The following is a 20,641-nucleotide window of genomic DNA, read 5'->3' as shown; positions in this document are numbered from 1 at the left end:
CGCGCCTCCCAGTTTGGAAACCGCTGATGTATGTACATACCGATGGCTTGGTGCACAAATATTGTATGTACATTTTTGAATTTGTACTGAAGTGTATACCACATAGGAAAACCTTGCAAGGAAAATCCTGAATTATTCCAGCATCTACAAACTTAAAATTCGAAACAAATTCAAAAAGGACATTCAATATCTTTGCACCAAGCCATCGATATGTACTGTGTTTAGCATTAAAGTAGATGACGTATGTATAACACTCAGTGCATCACGCGGAAAGAAGATAGCACAATGATAACTAATCATTAATATCAAAACGATTCAATCAGTGCATACAATACTAGTCATCACTTCCTAGTTGGTAGTTTGCCTTTGAAGCTTACCGCTAGAAATGGAAACGGCATAAGACAAAACATACATATATACATATGTACATATGTATGTTCGAATTAGCACAGAAGGACACCCCACCATGAAAAGACACTTCAATGCAACGGCACAAGACAAAAGTCAATCTGGAAATATTACTGAAAGCAAAAACGCGTTGGAACTAGCTCAAGGCTTTTCACAGATTGTTATTGTAACGATTCAGATTTTATCGGAAGAATGTTCTTGAGGGGGGGGGGGGGGGGGTGGATATTTTGATTGATTCGAACGCGTAGCGAAGGACGACCGCATTGTGCGATTCATCTCGGATGAATGGAGGCTGTTTACACTGCGGTGTTCCATTGTGACCATGTATATGTGGCACCTGATCGGATGGTAATGAAACCGCTTTACCACAACAATACTCCAAATACAATAGTGAATAAATTTGTACCGTTAGCGTTCTCTCGGCAAGGTGCGTGCGGCTTATCGCACCACCGCGTGTCTTATAATAATAATATAACAGAACGTCGATAACAACTAATATGTATATGTATGATGCGACTTGTGAACTTGTCGATCGATATTGTATATAATAGTTTGAATTACTTGTACGGTTAAATTTTTTTTTGTAATATCGTAAGCTGGAAAGCTTGATTGAAATCTATAGAAATGTACTTTCGATCAACATAGCTCGATATTTAATAATGGATCCTTTCAAAATTATATTGAGAGTTTGTATTAGGTTAGGAATTTTGTCATATAAAACTTCACAGTCTGGTTTTTATTCAGTACTAGCTGAACCCGGCATGCGTTTCAATGCTACATAACGCATGAAATTCCCGTTCCCGTTCCTGTTCCCGTTTCTCTTTGTTTCGTTAAGTGAATGTTTCAGTTTCAAATTATTCAATTGTTTGTTTATTTTACCCTAACAACGTAGGTGGGCGACTCATTGAAATTTCAATGCCACTCATTCCTGTTTTCCCGTTCCCGTTTTTGAACGATTTTTTTACAGAAACCACCGCGGGCATACACACAATAACTCGTGTAAGTTTCATCGCAAATCGGTTGAATGGTATAGGAACGCATACGTGACAGACGAACAGACAGACAAACGTTAATTTTTATATATGTATGTATATAGATTAAATTTTAGCAATAGATCTATATATATAAAAATTAATGTCTGTCTGTCTGTCTGTGTGTCTCGAATAGGCTCCTAAACCACTGAACCGATTACGATGGAACTTTCAGGATTTGTTGTATGCATGTCCGGGAAGATTACTGTGAAAAAAATCGCACAAAAACGGGAACGGAAACGGGAAAAACGGGAATGAGTGTCATTGCAACGCTATAATTTCAAATTTTTTCGCGTCACGACCAACGTGTTCACTGCCTGCGTTTTTCCGACAAATGGGAACGGGAACGGGAACGGAAAGGGAACGGGAATTGCATGCGTTATTGTGGTATTGTAACGCATGCCGAGTTCAGCTAGTTATATATAAAAAGAAAGTTTGCTTATAATCTAATAAATCAAATGCGTCAATAAATTAGTAATTCATTTTCAAATATGGCCCGTATAATAGTGTGTATTATTAATTAAAAGTTGTTCTATAACTACATCTCATTGGACTAAATATGCCAAAACGCTTATTTATTGGCATTTAAATTGAGAATTATGAGCCTTTCGATTATTATCTTAGTTTGCTTAGTGTTAGTGCTATTTATATTTCTCTGAGCTGTAATTAAATTAAATTGATTGTAATAATATATGTATTTCTTAATATAGGTAGTACTTCCGCGCTATCTGCTCATCCATGCTGTACCAAATTATGTATTATTTTTATAATTACATGTAATTTAAAGTGATATTGAATGTGTGATTATATGGATAATTTATGTAAAAAATACAAAATTATGAAAAACCATAGAATGTATAGTAAATTATTTAATGAATTTGGTATTGAAAGATAATATTTAACCTCAACATATATATTTTTTATTATTTATTATTATCTTTTAGACGAAATATTTTTTTTATTTTATTTTAATTTTTCACATTGAGTCATAGCGGCATTACAGGTCATCATTGCTATGACTTTCGATAATAATTTGATGTGCTATGTGCAGGGCCGTAGAGAGAAAATGCGCCCCCCCCTTGACCCATTTTAGTAAAAAATTTTTTTTTCAAAATATGTAAAAAAAAAGTGATGTGTGTATTTCAATTCATATCGTTCATATACATAAATACAATACAGTGAAACAAATGAAATTAATTAAGTACAACGATAAACTATAACAAATGAAAAATTAAACAATTAAAACATATGTATACATACGTTAAAAAATAGAATTTTTAAAAACTAATGCTGTCATAAATGAAATAAAAATTAAACATATGACATAAAAAAACCGTAATATAACCGTGTCTTGCACAGAAAAAAAACGTGTCTTGCCAGTGATGACGTATATGTAGATGCGAAACTTGGGCATTTGAACGCCAGCATGCTATATACGGTCCAATGAACTCAAACAAGTATGGAACGCTGTATGCTTGGCATAACGAGGAGAGGTAGAAACATTAGTACGTGGGTGAGAAGTATGTCAAAGGTGGTTGATGGAATAGTAAGAGCAGAGAGATTGAAATGGCAATGGGCGGGTCACGTAGCTAGAAAAACGGACGATAGGTGGACGAAAGAAGTGCTCAAATGGTACCCGAGCAGCGGCGGTTTATCATACATGAAAATTAGCACGCGCTTGGGGCCCCCGAATCTTGGTGGCCCCGAAATGGGCCATTTCTACCAAAATTTACAACTTACAAATTACTATCTTTATCCACAATACGTTTGTAAGCCAAGAATAAATGAAATTAATACCTATTTTACATAGTATTTTAAAATAGTACCTATTTTATTCCAAAACCTATTGGTGTTTCAAGTACATACATATGTATGTATGTATGTATATGTAGTAAATAAATAAAAAAAATATGGTTTTGTAAAATCCTAATGAAAAGCATGGTAAAAAACGACGATAACATTTTTTTACTGAAATGGTTCAAATTTCAAATGCGCTTGGAGCCCCCCATTTACTTGATACGCCACTGTACCCAAGAGAATGTAAAAGGGTGCAATAAAGGCCACGGGGAAGATGGTTGCTGAAATCAGAAAAATGTGTGAAATTAGATGGATGAGAGGTATCAAAACAGAGATGAATGGAAGCGTGTTGTAGAGGCCTTCATCTAGCAGTGGATGGCGAATGGCTGTGAATGATGATGAAGAGGGCTAGAGAAAGAAGTGCAAAAACCAAACTTAACATAAGGCGGAAAGATTCCTGAAAGAATATGAATCACCTATGTATGTACACTATATTTATAAATTGATTTGTTTTCAGGTACTGGACCACGGAAAGGCCAAGAACCGGCGTATCTCACTACCAGGCCATCAAAAGGGCGTGTCGAGAGAAGGGTGTGCTATGGGAGGACCCCGACTTCGCGCCGGGGCCCAAAGCCCTATACAAGAACAAGAAGCCACCGTTTCAGCCCATAGTCTGGATGCGACCTCACGTAAGTTCGATTCGCTTCTTGTTTTTCCGATTTTTTTTTTATTTCCACCACGGCTACCAACCAGATAACAGACGGCTTTATCTGCGCGTTCGTTTATAATTTAGGAGTCTCTCGCACCAGGCCGTAAGGTATTGTGTATGAGCGTCCTCGGCTTTATCTGCTATCCGGTTTCTGGTTTATTGGTCTCATTCGGGCGTATCGCCCCTCATTAAACTACAATTATGGACTGTAAATCAGCGAAGACGCCACTGCCGACTGCAATTCTATTGCAGACCACCCACTGCAGTTTTATTCTAAAATTGCTATTGCACTTTTTCTTGCGCAATTGATTCAATGATGATTAAATTATTTTTTTCATAATTATGGTTGAAATATGTACGTCTATAGTGACGTACTTATTTTATATATTTATGTCTTGTAATTGATTTGTAATCATTTAACCTAATTTACCTTCATTTGTTCTAAAAAAAATATAACACAAACAGTTTTTACTTAACTAAAGCTAACGATTTCTAAAGCTTAAAAACATACTTCGAAGTAGTCGTGCTTTTAAATACGGCAACTTAACATTAGACGTTCAAGATGGTCAAAATTGTAGCATTTTTTAAACTTGTCTGATACGATCATTTTTCAGCATCGTACTGGCGGATTTGATTTGAATATATATTGTTGACCCAACCGCGCAAAATAGCAAAGTTTCAAAACGATCGCAATAATGTAGGATATCGAATCCAAATGTTGTCAGACGAACGAGCGAAGGCAAACATAGAAGAGGCTTGTAAAAATAAAAAAAATTCAACCATTGTGGCACATTAGGGACTTCTGTAATACCACAATGATCCAAACTTAATCTTAAATAAATAAAATAACATAAGTTAAAATGAAAAGAAATTAAATCATTCTCCATCGTTTTCTTGTCTTTTTGAGCATGCTAACATGACTATCTTCATTACCTGCGTAAAGTATAACAGTTATAATTTTATCTTTCCCAATTTCGATTGATTAATTATTTTGACTGGAACGGTAATAGTACTGTTAAAAATATTCATTCGTATGATATGAGATTTTTCCCAGTGCTTAGTGGAATTATACATGATTTTATTTTGTGAAACAAAAAATAAATAAATCCGATATAAATCAGTGCAATATATGGCAGAGAAAAGTGGATCTTAAACAGGATAATCATAAGGCAGACTCACCAATCATCAGATCGTTATCAGCATCAACATTGGGTCAAGGATGGCCACTTGCTATTACGACGGATAGCTTCTTAGGAAGCAACTATATGTAATATAATACATATGTATATGTAGTATGAATATTTGATCTATTATACGTATACATTTGAATCACATCGACAGTTCCGATTTGATTGACAGTGTTCCCAAATATAATCAAATCAGACCTGTCAATCTATGTGAGTCAACTCTTCCTGTGTTGCTTCAGATTAACATCTACGTATTAATAATAATAATAAGAATCTTACTCTCAATTCGCATATTCCTCCATTATATGTAGATAATATATTTTAGATACAATCTGTATGCATCGTATGTTGCTTATCTTTATCCTCTCTTTGTGACAGTTAAATGATCAGCACCCAACAAATCAAACCGATAGCGAAGTAATGCTCTCTAGCAGCGATCTGTATCTGAAACGTCTGTTACAAATTAACAATATTAATCCTCAGATATCGTATCGACTTACATCCTTTGCGCTTCGATTAAAATTCACTAGTTTTAGCGCTTCGATAACGTCGAATTATTATTCGATCAATTTTTTCAACGATTTATATCAATATTATCTGCGGATGAATTTTATTGAAATCCGGTGTTCGGACTTTTTTTAATGGACTACTTATATTTGGAATTTACTATACAGATCAACTTTGGTCGAACTAAAGGCATCCAATTCGGAAAATTATATGATATATCTGTATATAAAATGAAATCAAATTATCAGCATATTTTTTGCTTTGTTTTATTCTCTTTTTAGGGCAGTCTTCAAAAACAGTGACCGGCCATCGAACTCTCGTCTCGTGCACAATGCAAATTTTCATGTCACTATAATATAATATCAATAATAATAATTCGATTAGTTAGAAATGTGTCATTAATTTATATTAATTTATTAGATTGGATTTCAACAGCGCGTCGTTGTTATACAACTTGATATAGTGCCATGTAATGTTTATTTTATATGCTTTATCAATCACCATAAATTTCGGTTCATAACATTGTATATGTTTAAATGTATACTTACACGTATAAAGAATATATGATAGTTACGTACGCATAAAACACGTATGAGGTTATATTTATGTACGATGCGATTTATTACCGGTACGATAAGAACAATTTTATTTTATTATGTTGGAGTGTATCGATTTTATGACCACTTCGAGACATTATTAAAGATATTTAACTGAACATAATTTTATTTGAGATTGTATATATGTAATACACAGGGCTGTAGAGTCGGAGTCGAAGTCTCGGAGTCGTAGCATTTCAATTGATGTTGGAGTCGGAGTCGTAATAAAAAATCAACCGACTCCGACTCCTTTTTATTATTGTCATTAATTAATATTATTATGGTATCTGTCAACTAGAGTCTCCAATTTTATTGAAGTAAATACACTAATAAATTGAAATCAAATAATTTATTTGTGGAAATCATGAATTTAAATTACATTATAAATAAAATCGTTTAGTTAATGTGCTGTAGTAGCCAAAACCGATTGTTTCCTTCGTCTCATACTTTTTTTCTCATTTTCACGTTATTTATATTTTTATTAAATTGATTTTTTGTGTATGAATTACATACACATACATATGTACACTATGAATGTACTTACTTTTTTTTATACATATTTAATTAACAATAATTCAATATGTTTGGTCATACGTCAATTTTTAGTGATTTTTTAATTCCTTTAATTTTTTATATTTTGAAAATTGCCATTATTTTTATTACTAAAAATTGTATACGTTAGCAAGAAAAGTCGATTTTTGTGTAAAATTTTCAATATTAGATTATGTCTAGAATTTAATTGGGCAATAATTTTAAATCTTTTTGGTTAGTTATTTTAATAAGTGGTCAATACATTCGGGGCAGTAGGCAAACGGTAAGTAATTATAAATAAATAGTCATTTTATTCTGACAGTTGGTTTTTAATTTGAATTGGAACATGAAAGTGATTTTATAATTTTATTGAATGGACATTTTGATTTTTTCCAATAAAAGTATTTTCTGACCACACTGACCATTAAATTTAAAAGTAACTGATAAACGGTAATTAATAAGTTTCCGCAATAAAAATTTATATATTCTTCACTAGTGAAATGCAATAAATTATTTTAATACTGTATTGCCAAAAACAGAGAAACAAAAAAGCACATAAAATCTTGTCAACACAAACACATATTATATTAGATTTTTGGCATGGATATAATTCATATTTGATGTAAATTTTATAATTAAGATGTGGAAAAGTAATATGCAACCAATTTACATAGGTAAAGATACTATTCACATTTTACGTTTAATTATAAAAAAAAAATTAAACGTCTAATCTGCTTTTCCAAGATTCTCTGGACATATCGAATTAAAAAAAGTGATAACAATTCAAACAGAAATAGTGTTTTTGGAACTGAAAATTGGACTTCTGCCACTTTCTAATATAACGGCTCATCTAATAATAATTTCCACTATATATTCAGTATGTTTAAAACGCGATCAAAATTAGTATGTCTTTAATGGGGTTCGTTATAAAATAGGAAATTAATTTGCAATGGCTAGATGCGGCGTTTTCTCACACACCGCCGGGTCTTTTGAATTCCTAACCGAAGGGTCCATCGTCCGCAGAGGAAACGTGTATCGTAAAAATATCTGATGATGGTAAAACGACCAGCTCGGCCCTTCAATCAACACCATCGCGGCGCTCAAGCTCACGACGATGCGATGGAGAGGCGCGCGCGGTCAACACTCGAACATTTCAAATCAACACGAATAAAACGGCAACGAATGCAATATTACATTTATACACATGTACGGCGAGACGTGATGCGTTGCCATGAATCACGTCTCGACCTTATGTAAGTATGTATGTGCCCGACACGTAAAAAAGCCGGTAATTTTGATTGGTTTATAATTGAAAAATGCCATGCGCGAGCGTTTTGGCATTGGTCGTTAAGCGCGCTATTCTTTTCTTTTGGGGCGGATTTTCGAGATGTAACTGTCGTGAGGCGGGGACGTCGTCTTCTACGGCGGCTGCTCAGATCGTCTCTCGCCTTCTAATTTGTGGCTCGCGTGACAAACGATCAGCCCTGGCACGCGATCTCATGAAGATGTTACGCAAACAGACGGCCAAATTGTTCAATCCCACTGGAGACGTCTTTTATGGTTCACAGACCCTTTTTATATACAGTACGTAGGTACTATGCATAGAATCATCCATCAACCATAAAACCGAATATTTCATTAGATAGGGTTTGAAATTAAAAAATATTAACCTTTTTACTTCGGTAATTTTGCATGCCCTAACTCCAGCCTTTCCGGATAAGATTATTTTACCTCATCTTTGACAAAATATTAATCCTGACTTTTATTTTGGACTTCTGATCTACGAATCTACGATAAGATTAGTAGACTCATGGCAAACAAAACAAGTAGTTTCTACTGTTCAAAAATATTTATTATGCTGTTGACAGATTAAAGGTTAAGGTTGAACTGAGGTTAGGATTATGTTCGTTGAAACAGTCGATGAGTGAAGGTGAAAGTAGCCCCATATTGTGATAATATTAGTTTGATGAAGTTCACACAATCTTCTACTGAATGAGTCTCGAGTACTCGAATTATATATTCTATGGTCTAATATTATGTATGTAAATTTGTTGATTGTGAAAAGCGTATGACAATTGAAAATGTTAAAAATAATTAAAAATTTTAATTTAGTGTACTCAAAAGAAGAAAGAAAATCACGTCCATTAAAGATTCTCAATAAAGAAATTTAAAAAATCATCTTTTATTGTAAGTACCTACGAATAATTCGAAAGTTCTTGTGATAGAGTTTGTTATTTATGATTAAATTTCGATTAGACTGGCTTATCTTACTAACGTTTTATTGAATACTTGTATGTTTATTTCGTTAAAAATCATTTTTAAACATATAAATGTTTTGTGTATGCCCATTTTGACGCGTAATCATGTTGTCCATATATATTGTATCACATTATCATTTTGTCTGTAGACATTATGTCGCGTTTGCATTATTTCGGGGACGTTGTGTCGTTCGACGTTTTGTCATAGAACCGTCTATTACATAGAAGCTAGATTTTCAAATTTCTAAAGACCTTCCTTTACCCAGCAGTTCTTCAAAGGAGTTGAAAATACATAAATAACAATAATTATAATAAAACCTCGTCTTTTGAAAGGTGTTCAGTCCCATATAATTCAATAATGCAATCGCAACCTTTGTTACTAACATCAAAATCGTAATGCGATATTGCACAAAGCACGTCGCTAGCTAGCGTTGCACTTTCGAATCCTGCAAGTATCGTTAGTGCGAAGCTTTCAATACATAGTCAGATCTTCTTTTGTGCTCGTTCGAAATGATGCACTTTTGATGCATCATCCTCGTTACAATGCGAGTCATTTATCCTTGTGCCGATGCTATTTTCGCATTATAGAAACCGACGACGCGACGGTTCGAATCAAAGGTGCATTGAATTTGCATCATGAATTTATTTGTCCTTTTTGGACGTTTCGGTTCGTCGACTGAGGTCAGCGGCGAAGCATTGTTGTTGATTAGTCTTAGACGTGCACTAAGACGATGGCTTGCGAAAAAAAATCAAAATATCCTTTGTCGGCTCTACGCTCAGCAAGTGCTAACGACCAACAGCTCCTTCATAATTGTTGCCAATTAGCAACAGTGGGGGTGTTTTGTCCGGATTTGATCGCTATCGAGCGATTCCGATGACTATTGTCTCGCTGAACATGATGATGAGCAAATTCTGTATGAATTCGAATCGTTGTTGGATATAACTAAAGTGTCGGTGACCCCTTTGAATCGTGAGAGGTTCTCATTACGCGAGAATGTTAATTGAGCAATGGTAGTTATCCTTTTTAAAATATTGTAATACAAGGAAGAGGGAACTATCAATGATGTCTTGAAATTAAAGTTTAAATTTTGAACAACATATGTACATACGAGCAGAATAGACTAGTGGTTAGCATATACTGCTTTGAACAGAGTGGTCACGGGTTCAAATCCAAGTGATTTCTGCTGGCCAGACCTTGGATTTATAACTCCAGATTGCTCGTTTCCTATCAGAGTTTGCCAATTTATCTGATTTTCATTCAAACGGTTCAAAATAATTGGCAACCGTTTCAGCAATCTCGAATTTCGCTGAATTGTATAAAAATGCTGCAAATTTACAAATTTGACAATACATGTCTCTGTGAATGTTAATTGATATATATTTACTGAATTGTTTAAAATGTTGCAAATTTGACCATACATATATGTCTCTGTGGATATTAATTGATATGTATTTTATGTACTTTGTATAATATTAATAATATTTGTATCAAATTTACAATGTTTCTGGCCAGAAAGGCGCATTGGGGCTACCTGTTAGACCTTCCATATATATACTAAAGATAAAATAAAAATATAAAAGTCGAAATTTTTCACAAACATACATATGTATGTACATATTTACTACATAATGTGCTCTATCTACTCATACTTTTTACATTTTCACTGTCAAAGTAATGCTCACATAGGTAACATTTTATAGAATTATCCATAATTTGATATTACCTAGTTATGTAGTATTCACATAGTCAATACATAAAGTTTCTATTGTTGAAATGAATCAATGTCACTACTACCAGGTTAAATCAGGTAAACAAGATTGTAGGCAATGCAATGGTGCAACCAAGTAAGTGTCGAGGACTTCCCGTAGTGTTACGACACCTGACCCACAGCCAACAGCTACACCTGATCTCACTCCCTCGCCACCACATTACAATCACATACATTTTTAACTCACTATTTATTTATGGAGCTATGAATACGAGTACACGCGTTTCTGATTTATTTAACCGACTCGAAGGGGGAGCGAAAGCGCAATTTGTCGCTGTACAAATTTTCGGTTAATTGAAAAATTCAACACGCACCTCTATGTATGCATGTAACTGGTTTCCGACAAATTTACGGCAGCCTAACAAGCCACATGATGCATGGCTGAACCGTTCCCGAACACCATAATCATCGCACAATGGTCGGGTGAAACTCGGTGAAAATTGACGATTTCACACCTGGCTCCTCTGCTCGATGATGATTTTTTTAAATAACAATCGATATTAAATCATTTCAGATTATATGTATGTGTGTGTGTGAACGAAAACAATCGACGGTGGCTACAGGTAAATATAGTCATTTGGACATCTGGAGCGATGTCTCTTGCTGCGTGTAATTTTCAAATGATTACGTTTTAATTAGAGTCGCCATGGGAATGGCTTTAAAAATGTCTCTATTGTGGGCAACTACTGATTCAAAGAGTAGCTTTAAATTATACATTGGACATATAATCATGAAGCTTAAGCATGTTTCCGGACGGTTAATGTGGTCGACTGAATTTTAATGTTAAGGTGAGTCTAAATTTGTGAATTTTTTTGATTTTAATCAATCTAGTTGGTTTTCGATGTAAAAATTCTAGCTAGATTTTCCACTTGCAGTCATGTTTTGGCGACTACTTATAGGAAAATTCCTAATTTTCCGATAGCACAATCTTTTGATCACAAACTGTTGATGTCATTATAACCTCATTTGAAAAATTAAAATAAATTAGCAGGACAAGGTATACAAACAATTATTTACATGTTTTCACCTATGAAAGCATAATTTAAAAATTCTACTGGGCAAATTTTGAATGTATAGAAACCATGCGTTTATACATTGAATCTACATTGTATATGCATATATGTATATATTTTATATGTATTAATGAACAAAAAATATAAATAGCATATACAGTCGTGGACGTATTGCCACCTGTAAAAAATTCTTTTGTTCAAAAATATTCGGGTATTTTAAAAAACCACTACTTGTATTACATCTTACTAGGAATTCCTCTATCGTTTTCGGTTTAAGAAAATTTCATTTCTTTTTCACTTCGCCAGCCAGATCAGAAGGTTCGTTTTTGGAATTTTTAAGATATGATAGCTAAAATTAATCTTCTTTATTATTCACGTTTTCGATCGATTTTCTATAGAATCAATCTCATTGTATCCTTTTAATTTAAGTTTGGAAATTTTTATGGATCTTGATCCATGAGAATGTATTAAAATAATTTGAGTCCTGTACCCTCCACTTAATTCCTGTGTTTTTTTTTTTTAATTTCTCAATAAAAGAAAATTAAAAAAGCACTTAATTAAAATAAAACAAAAAAAACAATAGACCACTCCATTAGTGTTCAAAGCAAGGAAGCAAAAAATAATGATTTTTCTAAGCAAGTGCCTAAGTCGGGTGATGACATTTTTGAGGAAGAAAAATATGCCTACACAAGATAAAAATAGTTTATACATTTATTTAAAAATTTCTCAAATTAAACAAAAAATGGCTGATTCGTGCTAGATTGGATTCAGCCTTTTATGAATTCGGCCTTTTATGAATTCGGCCTTTTATGAATTCGGCCTTTTATGAATCAGCCTTTTATAGGTACATGTATGTACCTATGTTTATATGTACATACATGTACCTATGTACATATACATATACACAATATTAGAGAACAAATTTGTGGTTCATAAAAAAAATGATTGTAGCTTTATGCTATCTATCAATTCGAATTGCGAAACAAAAATTACTTTTGATTACTTTATTATTCACAAAATATATACATATGTATATATATACATAACTCTCATTTTACGACTGCCAATTCAATCAACATGTCCGGCCACGTATAAAATAGAACGTCTATATTATACACATCGTCGGTAATAGATTCACAGTTATGCCGAGTGTAATATTTACCTGCACAACATGGAAAGGTTCGTTTCGATAGTTCACCGCTGTTAAATTCTACAATTGTCCAATAAAAACTTTTATGGATGAAATGCAATATATATTATTAATTTGATCACTGTAATCCAATGTGGGCAAGTATGTCGATAAAACCGCAGCACATTCGTTCAACTCTGGATATAGTAAACCCATTCAATCGTTTTACAGTTAGGCAATCCCTGGAAATACGCCGTGTTCGATTGTTGTCACATATGAATTTACAATATGTTATCTAAATTAGCCATTACGATCGATAGCCGGTTATGTATTTTTTATTTTTTTATTTTACTTGCTATCGGTTATGTATTTTTTATTTTATTGTATCGATGTTGTAATTTCGACGGATTCGAATTTTTGTTTTATACACATAATTTAACGTTATTAAATGCAATTAAATACAATCTGTTCACGCTAATTTATGTTAAGTGTATGGTTAATAAATTTATATGTGCGCAAGCTGACCGTAAAATTCTTATTAATTCACGCAACTTCCACAAATATAACGGTGCAATTTATTACGATAGATTTTTTTTAATTTATCAAACGCTTTTACTTGTCATTTTTTTACACTCATTAACCCACAGACGCTATTAAGATGTATTTAGCTGTAAACGAACGGATAAATGTTGAACTTACAACTCTTGAATTCGTAAAGTAAAAGTAGGTTACATTGATGATTGCATTTTTGGATAAGATTTTCAATATAGAAATGCGGGATTACTTTTTCAATCGCTGACAAATCAATATAAGAATTTTGCTGCTATTTTTTATTAAATAAACGGTTGTCTTTTTCATACAAACTATGCAAGTTAATTGGATGTAACTTGTATAAAAAAGGTTTAGCCTACATTGCATAGTATTATTTTGACAAGGTTTTTTTTCAAATTCTTGAATCTTTATCAACAGCTAAACAATTATATATATATATATATATATATATATATATATATATATATATATATATATATATATATATATATATTTCATCAAAAAGTGTTTTTACATTGTACAAAATAGATTCATTTAATTACGGTCCGCAAAAAAAATACTCGTGGGAGCTATTTCCATTTAGCAAAACTTCGGCTATATGTAATAAAATCTAAAATGTAAGACAAATGTGATTTATTCGTTCTTGATAACTTTTTGCACAAGTTGATAAAAAAAGCTTCGTTTATGCACAATAACAATTTTGATAAAAGTGTAGATCGCTCGTAAAATTTATGTTCGGAATTCAATTCGCGTCATATTCTCCAGTGCGTTCGAAATTTGAATGTATGTAAATTCAATCGCCTATTATTACATAACTGTAATTTTGATCGATTACTAAGACGTTACGAATTCCCCATCGTTTACGGATTGTCATCCGAAATTTATTCGCGAGCTTTAAAAAAAATTGTCACTGTCAATTTAATTGCCGTATAAATATTTTTTCTCTGTGTTGTTTAAACGAAAACAAAAAAAATGGCAGTCGTAACAGTAAAAGACACGCGCATGCCGGCCGAGGACATTGAAAAGCAGGAGTGTTTGACCCTGACCAAGAGGCGATAGCGGGAAGGTGATGACCACGCCGCTGAATATTAAATAAAAGAAATGGCCAGCAACAACAACAACAACCGACTTGCTGGTATGACGATCCGTTATGTAACCTCGCCATTATAAAAACTGTTTAGCGCTCGAAAGCTAAACGCAGAGACTTCGATGCGTGAGCAGGCGTCAAACGCGATAACGCGAAACTCCTAACTTATGAGGAATGTTCAAATTTTAGGTTTTGTAGATATTGACTTAAACAGTATATTGATAGTTCTTCGATTTCGACATCTCTTTTTGTCGACAGTATTTCTTCAACAACGATTGAATATATTGTCGTCCTTGTATTGAATCTGCTTTGTTAGTGTTATTACCTATAGTTTCGGTTTGGAAGCGTCGATGCTACAGATATTGAAAATCATTGTCAAATGCTACACTGACGATTTTAGCAAAATATATATTTATTTTTATTGCCGAATGAAAGCGAAGAATAATTCGTAAATAAAATTTTATTTTATATAATTTGATAATTCCAAAAAAAGAAACTTTGGTAGCTTTCTATTGTGAAAATATTGAATTGATTTTTTTTTCTTTAATTTTGATACTAAACCATTCAGCATACATTACAACATGATGCTTTTGTAATTACGATATGTATGTACATCAAACATAGATATGTAGATATGTGTAGTGTATTTACGTATGTCTTTGTTTTATTTGTCAAGATATTAGTTCATATCAATTTTACATGGTCGTAATAAAAAGCTATAACATACGATTCTCATTTTATTACAGTTCTTAATATTACATGTATATTCATTGCTCATTGCAGCATTTAACTACGTAATGTAGAAAACGCTCCCATTGGTAATTAATGAAATACGTTGCATTTGAAATAAAATATACCACTTGAAAATTGTGCAAAATTTAAATTATGCATTTGAACTCCTGTTGTACCATAAGCGTTCAAAACGGCTGTGTTAATGAAATGAGCGTTTATTCCTCAACATTTCCCATTCGAGAGATTTCGAATGTTTAAATGCGAACAACAAACACGAGCATCTTGTTATGTTTGATTACGGAAAATTATCACTGCTTACGTGCGTCAACACTCTTTCACGTCCATCACGAACAGCGACCGGCATTTTCTAATGTTTGATCTAGCGTTTAGTCAAATCTCTAAAACAGGGCTCGAAACGAAACGAGGTGCATTGCGCAATTTGCCCACGAGCGTGGTCGTTTATCACTCAAGTGTATATTGATCGCTCGTTGTCTTGACAAAGTGCTAAAATGTATCATTGAACGATAACAGACAATCGGAGATTTACGTACATGCATATGCATATGTACGCCTATGTTAAAGGCACGGTATCTGTAGTTCTGAAACTTTATAATTCATATTTCCCTTGATAAAAGTATGTTAAATTTTCAATGAGTCAATCCATTCGTCTGATAAATTTGCAAAAGCTTGTATTTTATTTGTTTTTGAACATATCTAAAGTAAATAACAATAAAACTATATATAACTGTATGTACATGTGTACATACTATAACTATGTGTTTATAATACATAATTTATATAATTTGTAAGATAACAAATTGAACAGCAATGGAGTTTTACAGTTGAGTATGTACATAGTTTATAGTACATAGAAAATTTTAACGATGCCATATGAAAACAAATGTGTATAAAATGAATGACAAGTCACGAATCAGTTCGCTATAAGTTTGAAGTTTGAGAAGCGCTATGTGATATTAGCGCGGAGCTTTTCGCGGCGGGCTTTTAACGCTTCGCGCAGGCAATAATCGTACATTAGCCGTTGTGAGCGCGCTTTGCCGACAGACAACTTCTTCCTAATTGGCTTATGCAACATCCACCTCCGGATTTTAGCCGAGACACTAACGAGCCTGAGGACCTCTACATACAGAGCGAATTTCCCCCGAGGACGACAACAACGCCTTTAGTTCCTAGACATTCAATTAATGATCGCTATCTCTCAATGAACTCGTGAAATATTTCCATTATTTTTATTATAATATAGTAGTTTTGAGCTTTTTATTTAGTTTAGTTTTTAATATGTTATATTTATTAGTCCGCATTGCCGGTGATGTGCGGCGTTACTCGGGCGGATGGAAGTTGAATAAAAAACCTTCAAAAGGATCCAACCCCATACGAAATCTGTCTACAGTTCAAGCTGGAATTTAAAATTTTGTCAAAATTATTTTTTATGTATATGTTTAAGTAGATGGATGTATTTATTTATTTATTTTAAAAACAGAAACAAACATATGTGATACTAAAATAAATGATCAAACAATACAAATAGATAGCAAGAAACAGAACAATAAAAAGGATCAATATATGTAGAGGGGAATACTGGTAAAAGAAGAGCAAGATCTACACACATATGTACGTATAGATAATATATTAAAAAGGAATTACAAAAATACGGAGAGATCTGATTGGACGTTCGAATAGCATTTGACTTAATAAACAAGGACTATCAATTATATAATTCAAAAGGTTGAACAAAAAACATAAATCATAAACTTTCCTCCTATATTGTAAGGAAACAAAACGATCGTTGTGAAGAAATATTTGAATGAAATATTGATTTGTGCTTTTTTGATAGCTTATTCAGGTACTTATCTCATTCACCAATTCGTAAAACATTATAATTAAGTTAACTGATATATCTCATGTCGAGAAATCGTTTAAGTTCGACTATGAGTAATTTTTTTATATTTATTTCATTACCCTATTTTAAAATTTATCGTTTTTTTATACTAATCATCTTTAGATTAAAGCATTAATTTACTTCTTTTAATAGTTTCTAAGAAGTTTAGCATGTATCTATGTGTTTATAATGCATAGATTACAATAAATTATTTTAGAAAAAATGATCGAATGCTATTTATGTTTGTTCATAGTATAGAAAACAAGCTCTGCTATAATGGGTTATCATTAAAAGAAGACGTGGGTTTTGATATTATTTTAACAACTCGGCTTTTCCTATTTTATAAGGTTATTGACACGGGTGAGTTAAAAATTCTATTAGAATAAATGTCGAATATATCCGGCACTAACTCGAACGAATATATGCGTTTGGAAATTGAATTTTTCCCCGTTGAAATTCAATTCTTCTAATATATTGTACGATTGCGTTAAATGACGCCTACTGTGTTTAATTTTCTAGACATCAAATCTCGTCGACTATTTATGAGTGGATTTATTTGACTTTTACGATATTTTTACACATTATACGGATTCTGCGATAAGCAAAGAATGTCTAACGTTTACATAAAATATTTCGTTTTATGTGCAATATACAATCAATAAAAATAACAATTAATTACACGTATGTATGCATGTATATGTACATACATATGGGTCTACGTGACTTGACAGAATGTTAAATTACAGAAAACGCAAATATCGGAAGGCAAAGATCGAAAATCGAAAGATCTTAAGTCGAAAGATCAAAAAAAAATGGTGCATGGTAAACGGTACATACTCACTTATGTACATACTCACTTAATTTGCGCGAGCAGGATACAACAGGAACAAGAGGAACATGCTTTTCCTCCCGTATTCTGCGCGCGCACATTAACACGGGAGGAAAAGCATGTTCCTCTTGTTCCTGTTGTATCCTGCTCGCGCAAATTAAGTGAGTATGTACCGTTTACCATGCACCATTTCTTTTTTATCTTTCGACTTAAGATCTTTTGATTTTCGATCTTTGCATTCTGATATTTGCGTTTTCTGTAATTTAACATTCTGTCAAATCACGGAGACCGCATACATATGTATAGTGAAAGTTTCCCTTAAACAATGAGTATTCATATTAACGATTATTATTTTTTATTTTGCATATACAACTTACCACTGTGTTTGTCTTTTGCCTACTGTGCTATAAATACACGTTTTTATATTCAAAAATAATATCTTCCAATTACTGTGATCAAAATTCAACAATTTTGGTAACGCGAGCGCCCATTTCTCACCGTCTAATCATAAATTACCAACAATTAATTCCAAGTACAAATATGGGAACTGTTTCAACACACATACATACACTCACACAAATAAAATTGAAACAAATCAATACGATCATTAGCACTCACGAAAAATAATATTAAGTATTTTAACCTGGAAGTCTCGTTAGGGTTATTTTGTTGTCTGGGGTAATTACCCATTCACCTAAAGTCGCCGGATTCCTCGCGGTCGACCTTTCCTCGACCTGTACGCGACACACTTCTTGCGTTGCTTTTCACTTCACTTCACGTTAGAGCCGTTTACTCGAATCTGTGTGTATTCTTTGTTTTCGACCCACTTCACACCGGCGAATCGATACGTTGTTACAATAGTTCGAAGACTAAAGAATGGAGTAAATGTATCTCGGAGTTAGAGATTAGTATCTTAAATAAAAGCAGCGGAAATCGATGTCGAAGACATTATGTACATGGAAATGCGTTTTACTCGTGGAGGCGTTCAATCAGCAGCGAGAATTTTCATAACAGTCGTGATGGTGGAAATTTAACTTTAGAAAAATAGAAGGCATATACATATGTATGTATGTACCTGTATATTTAAGGAATTATTTCTGAGTGTACCAACTTGTGTACCAACTTTCCGTTCAATGTCCAAGTTTCACATCCATCCATCACTGGCAAAAATATTGATCGAATATCTTTTTCTTTAGGCAAAGTGGCATTTTTGATTTAAAAACCGCATTCATTCGTTCAAATGCACTCCATATTATATGTATTATATGTATGTATATAAAGAAGAAATATCTGCTATGGAAATTCACAAAAAAATTTGGACTCCTATACGTGAATTTTTTGCAGTGTTTATTTTATAATAATAAACCTCAATGATGAAGTACAAACAATATGCTAACATTTAATTTGGTAAATATTAGTGTTTGAGTCATTTTTTAACTATTTTCTTCGCTGTAGTTTTCCAGTGAGCGTCCAAAAGTAACTGAAAAAGGTCACTCTCCAAATGTTATCGTAAATTAATTAAAAATATTGAAGTTTCTTCAATCTCAATGAACAGTCAAATCGCACATCAAAATTGTCCCATCGAATCTGATGGAGATGTATTTAAATTTTTTACCTCAGATGAGGCAAACACTAAATGAATACCTCTTATCCGCTCAGATCGAGATCAATTTTACGGCGCATCGAATCTGAAAGAGTAAAAAGCATCAAACGTTGTTGATCAAAAAGGTCGGAATGCTCTTGAACTTGGGAAGCGGTCGAGCGAATTTATCACTTTTTTACACGCTGAATATTTTCTCGACATGACCAGTTTTACTGATTTAACTGTAACTCGGTCGTTCCCGCGTTACATCACCTTCGCCGTGAGCGCGCATACCTCACTTTTGATACCTTAATTACACGTACGCACTGCGACGGAAAAATTACGCGCACACACACATCTACGTACATAATATGTACAATGTGTATTTATCGATAACGATTTTATTGTAAAATGTGTTGGTTATTGAAACGTGTCGAAATATGTATCTGTCGATCGGCTTCGGTTATTCGGTCGGCGCCAGCGTCGATTGGCGACAGACGCCGCGTCGAATTGTTCCGATGAGGAATACAATTTTTTAGGGAGGTATTAGTGCTGATAAAAAATTACGCTAAACGTTATTCAATCGATGGTGCTGAGAAGCTGTTTCGTGGTCGCGTCAATATTTGAAATTAATTTGAATTTTCGTCGTGTAAAATGTGAAGCGTTTCCGGGCGACTGGCGTCAAATCACCTTATAGTGAAATTTTTTCCATATAAAAATTACTTTTATTCTTGTTATATGATATTAATTTTTGTAGAAATAAATCGAAAATTATTACATGTAGAATTGAATGAAAGACGTCAACGAACGGTCTTTGAAACCCAAAGCTTTTCTTTCGTTAGTTTTCTTTTGATATTTTAATTACTAAGCTTTGCATTTTATATGAATGTTTTTATTTTTATTTTTATTGATCTGGTAAGCGAATTTATATACTATTTATATGTATTTTTAAGTTGTTTTTGTTTTCCTTACGACTTTTTTAAAATAATATTTCCTTTCTCCAAAAATATCATCAAACATTAAATTT

The 20,641-nt window shown here is 33.1% G+C and overlaps 1 protein-coding gene across 2 annotated transcripts in view; it reads left to right on the top strand.

Annotated features, from left to right (window-relative positions):
* LOC143910871 (calpain-1 catalytic subunit-like) overlaps window positions 1–20,641 on the top strand; it is a 141,045-nt gene that overhangs the window by 74,895 nt on the left and 45,509 nt on the right. For both annotated transcript variants that reach the window (XM_077429478.1, XM_077429479.1), the window contains one exon: window positions 3,754–3,925. In XM_077429478.1, coding sequence (XP_077285604.1) covers window positions 3,754–3,925 — 172 coding nt within the window. The remainder of the gene's footprint in view (window positions 1–3,753; window positions 3,926–20,641) is intronic.

The sequence above is a fragment of the Arctopsyche grandis genome, chromosome 4 (genome assembly GCF_051622035.1).
Source record: "Arctopsyche grandis isolate Sample6627 chromosome 4, ASM5162203v2, whole genome shotgun sequence".
NCBI classification, from domain to species: domain Eukaryota; kingdom Metazoa; phylum Arthropoda; class Insecta; order Trichoptera; family Hydropsychidae; genus Arctopsyche; species Arctopsyche grandis.
The sequence above is the reverse complement of the archived record's forward strand: the minus strand, read 5'-3'. Positions and strand labels throughout refer to the sequence as shown.